Below are 14,385 nucleotides of genomic sequence, written 5' to 3' on the forward strand. Positions count from 1 at the left end.
AATTACAAGCAAATGTAAAAAAAAACACAAAAATCACTCAACAAAAAAAATACACTTAGCTTCTTTGGTTCAAAAAAATTGATCCTGCCTCTTCCTTATTCACAACGCCTTCCTTACCAATTTTGTTTGTTTTTTTTTATTTTGATTTAGTTAAATGCCAACACAAAACTAACACGACTTTTCTTTTTTTTTCATCTTAAAAATTTTTCACGACCTTTTTTTTCTTCTCGACATCACTCTTCTTAGCTTCTCTAAAAAGTTTCATATTCATGGCAAACTTCCCTCATCCAAGAGGCCACGACAAGTATGCACATCCTACTCTGACCTTTTGTTATTATATCGTTATCTCTTACGGTCAAACCTTTGTGTTCTCTTTCACATTGGTGATTTGAACACTAACCTTGGCTTAATGGACGAGTTCAGTTCTTATCCGTCGAATCCTGTTGGTCTAAAAAGTAAACGAAAATTTTTTGAGAGTTCGCGAATAAAACTCCCCAGCCCAAACCGACCCAGTTTAATAACTCGAGGAAAGCGTTCTGGTAATTAGGAACCTTGGCGTTTTTCAACCAAGATTGAAAGGCAGAATCCTATAGTTCGAAATTTAGACTATAAACCCTAAGACTTCCGTGTAGACAATTTTAGGGGAAGGGAAAAGCACATCGCAAGGTGACCCTACTTAGTATTCCGGTTGGTGTGCAAATTATAGAAAGAATGCACACTTTAGGTTTTCACCTTGTGTGGACCACCTGTCACACACTCAATAGGCTGTCTTCGTGACTCATCCGTCACACGATTTCTTAAGTAAATGAACATGTGGACCCTCTGTCACACAACGGCATTACCACTGAAACCTATTTTGTTTGCTCTTCCAAAATACAATAAGAGCAGGTCACTGACTGATGGAAAGCAGGATTCTACTGAACTCTAAAAATATTTTGGAGCCGCAACGACGAAAGGAAGGTTAAAAAAAGAAAAAGGATACGAGATTGGCTAGTGAAACTTATTGTGGCAAATTTTACCGCAGCAGGTCAAACATTTTATTACCCTTTTCGAGATCAGTTCTTGGAATTTAGGAACGAGAAGGATTTTTTTTGCACTAGTTAGCAACAAGTGTGACTTGTAAAGTATAAAAGTTGATGTTATTATCAATAAGAACTGCAACCAAAGTGATTTTGATTTTCCTCTACTGCGCAGTCCCTCGGGATTTGATTAGAAGACCATCCGCTCTGGAGCGTTTATGTCCATTCTATGTTTATGTTTAAGTCTACATGCACTAACCTGTTAACTAGGTCAGTGTTAGGTCACTGTACTGCCCGTACATTTCATCTTCTCCTGCATTCTCCACCTATGCATACGGGGCCAAAAATCACCGAAGATTTTTTTTCTCGCCTAAAACGCTCTCATCTATCTTTGACAGGGTCCAGGCCTTAGCGCCATAAATGAGAACTGGGATTATGAGTGTCTTATAGATGGTAATTTTAGATGCTCGAGAGGAGTCTTTACTTCTCAATTGCCTTCTAAGTCCAAAGAATCAGCGATTTGCAAGAGTTATTCTTCGTTTGATTTCAACGCTGGTGTCGTTGTCTATGTTAATAGCGGTGCCTCTGTAGACAAAGTCCTTAACTACCTCAAAGTTATAGCTGTCCATGGTGACCATTTTGTCCAAGACATCGTTGTTCAATGTCCTTTTATGATGACAGCATATACTTGGTCTTGGCCTCATTGACCACTAAACCCATCTTCCTCGCTTCCGTCACAATGGTGAAGAACGCTCATGCTTTGATCTTCCAATTATGTCAATATCCGACTAATTGGATGGACTTTTGGAAGATTGTGCCTCTAGTGTTGACGATTGAGTTTTGCACAATTCTTTCCAGAACGATGTTGAAGAAGTCGCATGACAGTGCATCGCCTTATCTTAAACCTTTTTTGACATCGAATCGGTAAGATCTTTTCCGACTTTGACAGAGCAGCGTGCATTTTCCATCGTCATTCTGCACAAACGGATAAGTTTGACAGGGATGCCAAAACTAGACATTGCTCGGTAGAGCTCTTTCCTATAGATGGTGTCATACGCGGCTTTAAAATCGATAAAGAGGGGATGGGTATCGATTTGAAGTTCCTGGGTTTTTTCCAAGATCTACCGTAGTGTGGATATTTGGTCGATAGTGGACTTTCCTGGTTTGAAGCAACACTGATAAGGACCTATCAAATTGTTGACGAATGGCTTCAGATGTTCACATAATACGGCAGAGAGGATCTTATACGCAATGTTAAGGAGACTGTTGCCTCTGTAGTTGGCGCAGTTTAGAGGGTCTCCTTTATTATGTATCGGGCAAACTATGCTGACATTCCACTCATCGGGCATGCCTTCTTCCGACCATATTTTGCAGATGAGTTGGTGCATGCTCCGTACCAAGTCATCGCCTGCTGCTTTGAATAGTTTGTCAGCGATGCCGTCAGCTCCAGCAGCTTTGTTTGACTTCAGCTTAGATATAGCTATGTTCACTTCGTCGAGGTCGGGTATGCGGAATTGTTGATCTGCGTCGCCTAGGTTGAGTGGTTCTATCTTCCTTACAGCGGAATACGGTTCGTATCATCGTTATAAAATTTGGAGAAGTGGTCTTTCCATATTCTCAACATAGACTGCGATTTTACTACGATGTTTCCCTGATCGTCTTAACAGGCTTCGTGTGCTGATGGCTGGTTTTTTTACCTTTTGGTAAAATTTACGAACCTCATTCCTGTTGTGACATCTCTCTATCGCGCGCTTCTTGTGCTCTCCGTTTTACCATTTAAGAAGCTGGTGTTATTCTCTCCTTTTCTACTTGTAGAGCTCGCGAGCAGCTCTGTTCCTTCTGTGCAGTGCCGTATTTTATACCTCTTGCTTCGCTGCGTGCGCTTGCCAGCAATCGTTGTCAAACCGGGGTTTCGCTGTTGTAGCCATGTAAAACCTAGCACTTTAGAGGCAGCATCTCTGATGGCTGCAAGGCAATGTTGCCACTGGATTTCAATGCTTAATGCAGGCAACATAGGACTCTCTAAGAGGTTATTAGAGACTCGATCGGAAAAGGACATGGCAGTCTCTTGCGATTATAGCCGTCAAACTTCGATGCTTCTCACAGGACTTCCTTGTTTTCGCTTGGATTGGGATATCCGAAGCCGTACCTTGGCTACAACGAGGTAGTGGTCCGAGTCAATGTTGGCCCCTCTGAAAGTTCGGACTTCCCATATACGTACTGGAAAAGTGTCATTCGTCGATCATGGCTTGTTGGTGCGTCGCAACTAAAGGTATTATTTACGTGGTCAGGAAGTCACTCCGACCGGAAATACTAGCTTTTTGGCATCAGCACAATCTTCCTAAGGTAATTGGAAGATCAAAGCGTGATATCAGTGGAGCGTTTTTGAGCATTGCGACAAAAGCGGAGAAGTTTGCTTTAGTGGTCAATAAGATCAAGACCAATGGTGTCAGTACCATCTATAAGACACCCGTCATCCAGATTCTGAGGAGTGCATCCTTTCAAATAAAAATGAGAGCGTCTTAGAATGCGTCCAGAAGATATTCGAAACCAATCTTGAGCGAGTATTAAAAAAATAGAGAGGCGCATGTTGGTTAAGGGCCAGGTCTGCTCTGGACTGTAGTCCCACATTAAGTAAGCAAATCAATGCACTTATTACATATACTTTTATTGATTTGCTTAAATATTGGACGTTTTTATGATCTCTTTATATCCTAATAACTATTTTAACTGCTCTTTTTTTTCGTACCCCGACTTCTCTTGTTGATGTTTTGTAAATGTAAACATCTTGATTGAGAATTCGAAAGATTTGATTAAATCGTTATAAAGTTTAAGTTTATTGTTATATAAAAAAAATTGTTATTTATAATGTTTAAGTTTTAATTGTAAAATGAAAAAATGTTACCAATTAGGGCTTGCTTGGAAGATGTGTTCACGGCGATGGTCAAACAAAAAAAGGAAAGTTTAAAATTGTCTTACATCGAATGATACCTACATAGTGGTTTTTTTCTATACCAAATCATCTAAATACAATGCATTACAATATGCAAATTATTGGCCTTGGATGAGGATTAAGCGGATTATAAGTTGTTTGTTTTCAGTAAGTACAGTGAGTCGCGCGAATAATCTCCCAAACAGGGTTTTCTTACAATCAAATATAATACAAAACTAGAAATGAAATTAATTAATGATTTGAGTTTAAATGTAGTTTGATTAATCCTGAACATTCCGGCCCCCCTGGAACGAGTTTCAGGACATGGGTACTCGTGCCAGTTTGGTGATTGGACGGATAAATGTTCCGCCAGCGGTCTTTACAGTAGCAACTCGTGCTCGACCATCAGACCCTTGGGTTGTTGCTTCGATCTTGCCAAAAAGCCATTTTGTTGGTGGAAGATTTGGCTCCTTTATAATAACCAGGTCTCCTGGATTAAGGTTTGGGGTGGATCGTTTCCACTTTGGACGTTCTTGAAGGGAGGTGATGTATTCCATATGCCAACGTTTCCAAAACCCTTGGACCATATTTTGGAGGTGATTCCAATGAGAGAGTCGGTTGACTGGTGTTTCCAAAGTAGTTGGCTCTGGGATTGCAGTAAATGGTTCACCTATAATGAAATGTGCTGGGGTTAGTGGGTTCAAATCATTATCTGAAATAACACATAGAGGACGAGAATTTAGAACAGCTTCGATTTGAGTAAGAACCGTGTATAGTTTTTCGAAAGTAAGTATGGTTGATCCAATTACACGTCGTATGTGAACTTGACGGACTTGACACCAGCCTCCCACAAACCACCAAAATGGGGTGCCGATAGGGGGATAAAGTGCCATTCCACACTGTCCTTTGCAAGTGCCGTAGCAACGGCTTCATTGTATGCTTCTGACAGAACCAACTTGTGCATCTCGTTGAGACATCGACGCGCACCTTGGAAGTTGGTTCCATTGTCCGAATAGACATTCGAACAGAGTCCACGTCTCGAAACAAATCGACGAAAAGCGGCGAGAAAGGCTTCAGAAGTGAGATCACTCACTAGCTCGAGGGGAATAGCTTTGGTGGCCATACATACAAATAAACAAATGTAAGCCTTTGATGTTTTTGGATTACGATTTCTAGAAAACTTGATGTTAAAAGGCCCAGCATAATCACAACCTGTATGTGAAAACGGACGGCTTTGTGATATCCTTTGCGATGGTAAGTCACCCATTAGTTGCGTAGTGGTATCTTTTCGCAGTTTGTAACATCTATTGCAGCCAAAAACAATCTTACGGATAATGTTACGAGAGCCCAAGATCCAAAACTGTTGTTTTACAATGGCGAAGGTTGCGGAAACTCCTGGGTGAAGGTTACCTTTGTGGATATCTTATATAAGAAGAGCAGAAAAATTGTTATTAGTTAGAATATAAGGATGTTTTATGTTATAAGATATGTTAGCATTTTTTATCCTGCCTCCTACTCTAAGAAGACCTTTGTTATCTAAAAAGGGAGAGTATTTTAGAAGTTTTGATTTTTGGGGTAGATGTTTTTTGGTTATTAGGGCACGAATATCTTCACTGAATGAATTTTGTTGGATGTATTTAATTATAGTTGTTTTCGCGACGATGATTATCTTTAGGGTTAAGTATGAGGTTCGACGATTAGGTTTATTAGATTTTTCACATAGGTAGTTATAGATGAAACGTATGACGTAAGTGAGTATCCTTTGCATACGAAACCACGATGATGTTTTATTGATAATGTGATCAATGACATCAAACTTGTTGGATGACGTTAGAAGAACTTGAGGTGGAGACAATCTTTTTTCGAGTAAGAGTTCGTTCTCTTCCGGGTTAATGTTCACGAGTTTTGGTTTTGGCCATTCATTTTCCTCAAGGGATAACCATGGTGGGCCAGTCCACCAAAGATGATGATTTGGAAGATTTGACGGAAGAATACCGCGCGACGCGCAATCAGCTGGATTTGACTCGGATCGCATATGGTTCCAGCAACTCCTTGGAGCAGTTTCCAATATAGCAGAGGTTCTGTTGGCAACGAACGTAGTCCAGCGACGAGGAGGTGAAGAGAGCCAATGCAAAACAATTTCAGAATCACACCAAGCTACAGTTCTGGAAAATTTAAACGAAAATGATGATTTTATGAGATTGAACAAACGAGTTAGCAGCAAAGCCCCACAAAGCTCCAAGCGAGGAATCGAAATCGGTTTTAATGGAGCAACCTTTGTCTTTGCTGCAATAATGTTGACTTTGTATCCTTCTGTGGTCTTACAACGAGTGTATAAAACAGCACCGTAAGCGAGTGAGGATGCATCGCAGAATCCATGAAACTCAACGTCATCGAATGAAGATGCAAACAAGTTTCTGGGGATACGAACCTGCTCAAAATCCGAAATCTCTTGTCTATACTTTGCCCATCGTTCCGCTAATTCTGAAGGAAACGGGTCGTCCCATCCAAGATTTAAGTTCGATGACCAGAGTTCCTGAAATAGTATTTTGAAGAGAACGACGGATGGTGCCAGTAGTCCTAATGGGTCGAATATTCGCGACACTTCTGACAGTAACGAGCGCCTAGTCAACAAGATGGTTGGAAGATTTTTTGACATGCGGAATGAATATTCGTCATTTAAAGGGTTCCAATGCATGCCGAGTACTTTAACAAATGACTTTGAGCGTTCCGTATCGAAAATAGAGTATTCACATTCTTCCTTTGGGAGCGAAGCTAGAAGAGTAGAACAATTAGAACTCCATTTTCGCAGTTGAAGTTTGGCCAAGGAAAGAAGAGCTACTAATTCAGATTGTAGTTCCATAAGTTCCTTCTTTGATTTGGCTCCTGTCATGACATCATCGACGTACACATCTTCTAGGAGAAATCGGGCTGCGTTTGGGTAGTCTGATTTATAATCTTCAGCAAGTTGTTTCAGAATACGAACAGACAAAAATGGAGCGGATGCAGTACCGTACGTCACAGTACGTAAACGATAATGCTCGATTTCTTTCGAAGGAGATTCACGCCAAACAATACGCTGATAGTCAGCATGTGAATCATCAACCCAAATTTGTCGAAACATCTGAACAACGTCTGCAGTAAACACGAACGGATGTTGACGGAATCGTAAGCACACACCTATTAAATTGCGTTGAATAGGAGGGCCTATCAATAGCGTACTGTTTAAAGACTTTCCCGTTGAGTAATTAGCTGAACCATCAAACACGACACGTAATTTTGTGGACGAGCTGTCCGGCTTCAACACTGCGTGATGAGGAAGATAAAAACATCTGTCATTAGGAATAGCGATTTCTTCACGAGGAATCTGAGTCATATGGCCAAAATCAATATATTCTCGCATGAACTTAGAATATAATTCTCGCAAACTGGAATTTTGATTGAAACGACGTTCCATTGCATAGAGACGCGAAACAGTAAAAGGTAGAGTTTTTTCGAACGATGGATTTTGTGTTTTGAATGGAAGTTGAACGACATACTTCCCGTCAGGAGACCGAGAAAATGTTTGGCGAAAATGTTCTTCCGCCTGGTCGACCACAGCTGTATTATTTGCTGGAGGAACTTCTTCGAGTTCCCAGAATCGGTGTAGTAACGAATCAATATCGACTAACGAATGAAAAGACGTGAAATAATTCGATTCTTCTGGTTCAAAGAACTGTCCCGTTATGATCCAACCGAACGAAGTACTTTGAGCGATTGGGCACCCATCAGGACCACGAATTTGTCCATTTCTTAGAATGCTCCAAAGCTTATCAGCTCCAAGAAGAACATCAATGGGAGCAGCGCAATTGAAATGTGGATCAGCAAGTTCGAGATTTTCAATATATGACCAAGAAGACACGTCTATCGACTTAGATGGTAAATTCGAAGATAATTTATCCATTATAAATGCATCAACGAATAATCGAGATGTGTTGAAACGAGAATGGAGGTTTAACGATATACTCCATTTTGTATATCCTATTTCCGTAGCCGATAAACCGAGAATAGGGATTCTTGAATGAGTTCTATGAAACCCGAGTCTTTGAGCGAAAGATTCAACAACGAAAGTAGATTGTGACCCGGAATCTAGTAGCACACGACAGTTTAGAAGATTTCCCTGAATATCTTGAATTTTAGCCAACAGGGTTGGTAATAGTGTTTTTTTTCGACAGGTAAATTCAAGCGAATGGTTACTAATTATCGAATTGGGAGCAGTAGTTGTAGTTGTAGATGTAGCTGTAGAAGGTAATAACGAAGGTTGAGATTGATGCGAAGATTTTGAAGAAGCGGATTGAGATTTTTCATATGCATCTTCGAGATGCACCAGCGAATGATGGCGTGATTTACACACCCGACAACGAAACGAGGAACGGCATTTAAGCGACGAATGGCCAGCACGAAGGCAATTAAAACAAAGTAAATTTGTTTTTACAAAACTTCGACGAGAGTCAATGTCTAGCGCGACGAATTTGGCACACTGCGGAAGGATATGATCCTCTTTACACATTGCACATTTTGATGACGTAGCTGAATCTGAGGGCCCAGCTAAATGAGCCCGAATGCTAGTTGGTTGCTTCGTACGCGTTGTGACCGAACGACCATTAAGAGATTGGCATGCCTCAAGAGCATCGCACCGCTCTTCTAAAAATTTTAAAAATTCTGCTATGGTGCAGTCTTCACGAGAACCGATGTGTTCTGCCCAAGCTTGTTTTGAATCGGGATCCAGTTTGTTCAATAACAAATAAATGAGCCATGGGTCGCGACTCGATTTACCCAACGCACTAAGCCCACGCACAACTTCATCGGCACCATCAGAAATTTTTCTTAAAGTTTGAAAATTGCAAACATTTGTAGTAGGAAGCGACAAAAAAGTTTCAATAAACGATTGAGCGATTAATTGTCTACGATCATAACGCTTTTCTAAACGATCCCATGCTTCAGTATAATTAACATCGGATATGCTAATGTGCTTTATGAGATTAGCGGCATCATCACGTAGATACGATTTCAAATAGTGGAACTTAAGAGTTGGACTAAGATTCGTCTTAGTGTCAACTGATCCGAGAAACAAATCTCGAAAGGATGGCCAATCCTTATAGCTTCCGCTAAACGGTGGCACAACGATATTTGGAAGTTTGGTTGTATTTGAATTATTCGGCGAAAACGAAGACGAATTATTTAATTTTTCCAAAAAAACCGATTGCTGGTCAACTAACCGATCTATAGCTGACTTATTTAACGAAAGTTCATTGGAATTTACCCTTTCGCGAATTGCTTTAATTATTTGAGCATTGGTTACAAAATATTTTGTTTCATATGTCGAAAACTCATTTTCAATTTCACCGAATTGACTTTCTTGAGATTGTTCGAGAATCTCGTTATGAAGCGAAGAAAATTCTGACCACGCGGTCTCAAGTTTATTCAAACGTATCTCAAGCATTTCTAGAGTTGTGGATTCATCTATTGTTTCCACAAATGCTGCTGCCCGCGTTAAGCGCCCTTTTGCGTTACCACATTTGATTTTTAATGCATTCGCCATGTCGAAAAGCACAATTAGTTTTTTATTAACGAAACGATAAAACGATGCGGAATCAATCAAAAAAATTCGTATGAATACACTGTATCACATATGCGGTGCATGAATAGCTTCGAAGGACATATATATATAGATATCATACAATCAATATATTATATATGCAATTCGATGTCTTTAAAAAACACTTTTAGAAAAATTCTTTAAATTCGGCTTAGAAGGACCACTTTTATTATGATTGAGAATTCGAAAGATTTGATTAAATCGTTATAAAGTTTAAGTTTATTGTTATATAAAAAAATTGTTATTTATAATGTTTAAGTTTTAATTGTAAAATGAAAAAATGTTACCAATTAGGGCTTGCTTGGAAGATGTGTTCACGGCGATGGTCAAACAAAAAAAGGAAAGTTTAAAATTGTCTTACATCGAATGATACCTACATAGTGGTTTTTTTCTATACCAAATCATCTAAATACAATGCATTACAATATGCAAATTATTGGCCTTGGATGAGGATTAAGCGGATTATAAGTTGTTTGTTTTCAGTAAGTACAGTGAGTCGCGCGAATAATCTCCCAAACAGGGTTTTCTTACAATCAAATATAATACAAAACTAGAAATGAAATTAATTAATGATTTGAGTTTAAATGTAGTTTGATTAATCCTGAACACATCTCTTATCTGCAAAATTTTCAAATTTTCCTTACTTAGATTTGAACTGTGTTCCTCGAGAAACCGAGCAAGCCTGCAAACCACTAGGCCTTTTACCAGTTCAAAACTCTAGCCCTTTAAGTGCATAAGCTGATACCTGGTTGCTTCCGTTCATTACATAAACTTTACCTTAAATACACGTTACTTGTACTCATCACATAATAAATAAGCTGTATTGGGCAGATACGAAAATATGGACTCAATAGTTGATAAGGGGGGCTTTATTTCATACATAAATCGATATGTAACCATTACATGTAAGCTTTAATAAATTAAGTACAAGCGTTTTACATAGAAGTGTCTGTACTGACTGCATACATTAATCCGCTAGTGTACTTTTATTTAAAAAATCACAGCATACAAACAAAATAATCAATAAAAAAACATTCTCAATATTTCTTTCAAAAAATCCCACATTTATGAATTTAGCTGATGCTAAGAACATAAATATATTTTTTAAAGTTATTTAATTACAAATAAATATATAATATTATGATTGCAAATGATGTTTTCTAATTTGTGTGTATTTATTTATTTTTAGTATATGCGTCACCGTAGTCGTACTCAATGTCCATTTCCGATCGCCGCAAACGCATCGAATGGCACCATGGGTTAAACGAGTGTTCATCAATTTCCTGCCCAAATTTTTATTCATCAAACGGCCAAAATATAACTTTGAAACAAGGTTAGTATATATACAATTTTAAAAACACAAAAATGGTAGCCATTGAGTAATGTTTGGTTGGTAAATATAGTTATCATTGATATGTATTTTGATTGGCTTCAATAGTTTTAAACCCGCTATTTGGTTAGCTGAAACTTTAAAAGCTGTCATCTTATGACATTTGACAAGCAAAAACTACGCCATTACTAAAAGTGGACAAATTTTGAAAATCTTGCTGTCATATTTAACAGTTTTGTAAATAAAGGTTCCTGACCGTGTTATTTCTCAAAAAGGTGATCGCAATTGAACACCGAAACATCTTATTGGAAAGCATTATACTTTGTGTTATCTCAATTTTCTTGCGTTAAACTATCGGCAGTATCTGAAGACAGAATTTTCAACTTATATTTTTTGGATTTATCATAAAATTGTAGATCCTTTACATTATTGCCTTTGAGTATTCAAATTGCAAGAATTGTAAAATAGTATTGATGCCTTTCAAGTACTTGTCAAAATTTGTTGTGTGTTAACAATTCTCAATTCACCTGGATTGCGCCAAAATATAATTTAGACACATTGACCTGAACTTGAAGTGTCTAATTATGTGTCATCTGTCAAAATAATAATTTGTTATTGCTCTACAGAAATTTAAATTGCATAGTTAAGTTTACAGAATATTTTGGGTAAGCTTGAGAATTGTCTTTGACAATAGATTTCCCTATCCAAAAACATTCCGGATATCTTCGGATTAGTATCTGAACGCCACCATTTCTGTTTGAAACTAATCTTTCAAGGAAATCAAATGTCAACTGTCATCAAAAACAGTGTTGCCAATATGAAATTTAAAACAATTTCTGTATAAAAAGTAAGTATCCATATTTAATCTTCGAAAACAACTAAAATGGAACAATAATGTATATGAATTGTTGCACCAACAATATCCAATAAAATATCAATAATAAATGCAGCATTACCACCAAGAGTATCAGAATAATTTTACAACCAGCTGCATAATCCGTTCAGAACTCTCTGGGAAATATATATACCCGGCTCGTAAACCTATTATCACATTCCTATTTCCAGTAAATTGCTGCTGAAAGACACCCACGCCTGCTTCTATCCATACTATTCAACAACGAATCTGGACCACAGTCCAACAGCCTACAGTCGAACGCCATCAAAAGAGGATTTGTCGCCATCCAGGTGAGTGCTTGTAGCGAGAATTCTTAACCTTTTATAGTCAATAGCCAGGCAATCGGAAACAAATTTCCTGAGATTTTTGTTTAACCTTTTTATTGTATGTTGTTCGAAAGCTTTCCCGTCGTTACTTATTATGAAACTGTATATGGAAATCTATATAATCTAATAAAGTTTATTCGTTTTGGAAATTGAATTCGACGCGACTTAAAAAACAGAAGAAAAAAAAATGGAGGAAAAACGAACAATTAGTGTAGCCATCAGAGTGTTAAAATTTTTTAATGGAAGTTGCGTGTGTATTTTTCTTATTTTTCCTTTTTGAAAAAAAAAATTCAATTCAATGTTTTACTACAGTTTATTTTATTTTTTTATATTTTTTCTTCCTTTCATATATTTTCATAGCGTTGCTTTTTGCAGCTTAACTGGAACTGGACCGTTCGGCGGTAGTTGTCAAATACATGGGCCAATTCCAACCCTGCCACAATCTGGATCGAATGATTTATCTGCCGTTCCCGATTTAGACATGGGACCACCTACGGGCATTAAGAGTCCCATAATCAATAACCCAGCATTCTCCCATTCGAAGTGTCCACCGAGAGTGCATCGAAGTTGTTTTTGTGTACGTTTTATTGCGGAGCATACAAAAATGCAAGAGGACTCAACTAAGGTAAAACTTCTTTTTGTATTGTTTATAATATTTTTGTTTACAATTTTGTTGTTTAAGCGGATATTGGAAAAAATCGATTTTCAACAAAACGAAAAGAAATAAAAATCGCACGAAAATAAAAAAGGAAAGGACAATTTCCGTTTTCAGATAATTGATTGAAATTGAAAACGATTTTTCGTATAAATGGACTTTTCGGTGGCTTATGATTTCAGGATATGGATTTTGGATGTTTTTATTTTCCATATAAACTCGTACAACTACTTTAGTCTTTTTTGAATACAATGTATGGAAGGATTAAGGTTACCTACCTACACTATCTTTAGGGAAGCGATATTTTTATATATGTATGTATGAACATTTTTGAAGTATCTGATTTAAAACTGAAAGCTTATATTTAGTGTGGACTATTGTCAAATCTGTCAAAATCTGCAAATGAGCTGGAAACACCTATTGCTTATAAATGGCTGCGTTCAGTCTCACACAGATAGGGTATCCGGATGCCTGTTTGTTAGTGTTTTACGTGTAAAATGACAGGTAATCAAAAACAGCTGAGGTGTCAAAAAGGTATCCAAGAATTTCTGGGGTATGTAGGTATCTGACAGAACAGCTGTTATGCACCTATCAATTCATCATCGCCCGACGAATCAGTTGAATTATCCATTAAATCTTTTATCTTACAACAATTTAGGCTTCGAAGCTTAAATGTTTCTCTGCTTTTTGTGAACAGCTGAAAGTTGTTTTTATTTTTTGACAGCTATCTCAATACAGCTATCCAACTTGTTCAACATGGTAACTAATAGTCTACCTATCCAAGATACCCTATCCAACACGCGATTGAACGCAGCCAATGAAAATTGTCCGTTCATACGATCATACGATTGGATGTTTCGTTCCTAAATCCTTTCAATTTCACTGTCACATAATAATTATCTGACATATGACAGCGGCAAATAGAACAACGACATTATATGACAGTTTCAAACATTGTATATGTATTATCAATGTGAGGCGTTTTATTTTAAGGATCTGAGGGTTCTGAACATGTTCAACACGCTCTAAACAAAGCCTTTTCTAAACGCTGTATCGTGAACTCTCAGAACTATTTCTGAAATGCTTTTGAGCAGTGTGCTGTCACGAATACTTACCTACATAAATTCTATATGCGAAAACTTATCTTTCTTTCCGTTTTATTAGGCATTTGGTGTCTTCCGCTTTTTGTTGTCAAACTCGTTGATCACGTACATATTTAACGTTTGAAAAAGATCCTGGAAACGAAAAAAAAGTAACACAACTTTGAATCTCTGAAAGCATTAGATGGAAAATGAAACAAAATTTTGAGTCTTCTGTCAAAAAAATTTAAGTTCAAACGACTTTAAGACATTTGAAACAATTTTTTTACTGGCACATCAGATATTGTAATGAGATTTGATAACCATCAGTATTTTACTTAACACTGAAAATCAGCTTGAGTAACAACACAAGTTATTTCAATTTCAATGGAACTGAAATAGGAAACGTAGTTTTTGATCCCCACGCAGATGTCATTTGCAGAATTAACAGCAGTGCCCAGATAAACAAATTCGTTTACCACTTCGAAGTTACACCTGTCAATTGTCTCGT

General features: G+C 37.7%; 1 protein-coding gene across 4 annotated transcripts in view; it reads left to right on the top strand.

Annotated features, from left to right (window-relative positions):
* LOC129939105 (acetylcholine receptor subunit alpha-like) overlaps positions 1-14,385 on the top strand; it is a 198,873-nt gene that overhangs the window by 179,321 nt on the left and 5,167 nt on the right. For 2 of the 4 annotated variants that reach the window (XM_056046979.1, XM_056046981.1), the window contains exons 8-10: positions 10,779-10,922; positions 11,985-12,104; positions 12,516-12,765. In XM_056046979.1, coding sequence (XP_055902954.1) covers positions 10,779-10,922; positions 11,985-12,104; positions 12,516-12,765 — 514 coding nt within the window. Of the gene's footprint in view, positions 1-10,778; positions 10,923-11,984; positions 12,105-12,500; positions 12,766-14,385 lie in introns of all 4 variants that reach the window. The other 2 variants (XM_056046980.1, XM_056046978.1) reach the window with 2 other exon arrangements.

This window comes from Eupeodes corollae, chromosome 1, assembly GCF_945859685.1.
Source record: "Eupeodes corollae chromosome 1, idEupCoro1.1, whole genome shotgun sequence".
In the NCBI taxonomy this organism is placed as follows: Eukaryota; Metazoa; Arthropoda; class Insecta; order Diptera; family Syrphidae; genus Eupeodes; species Eupeodes corollae.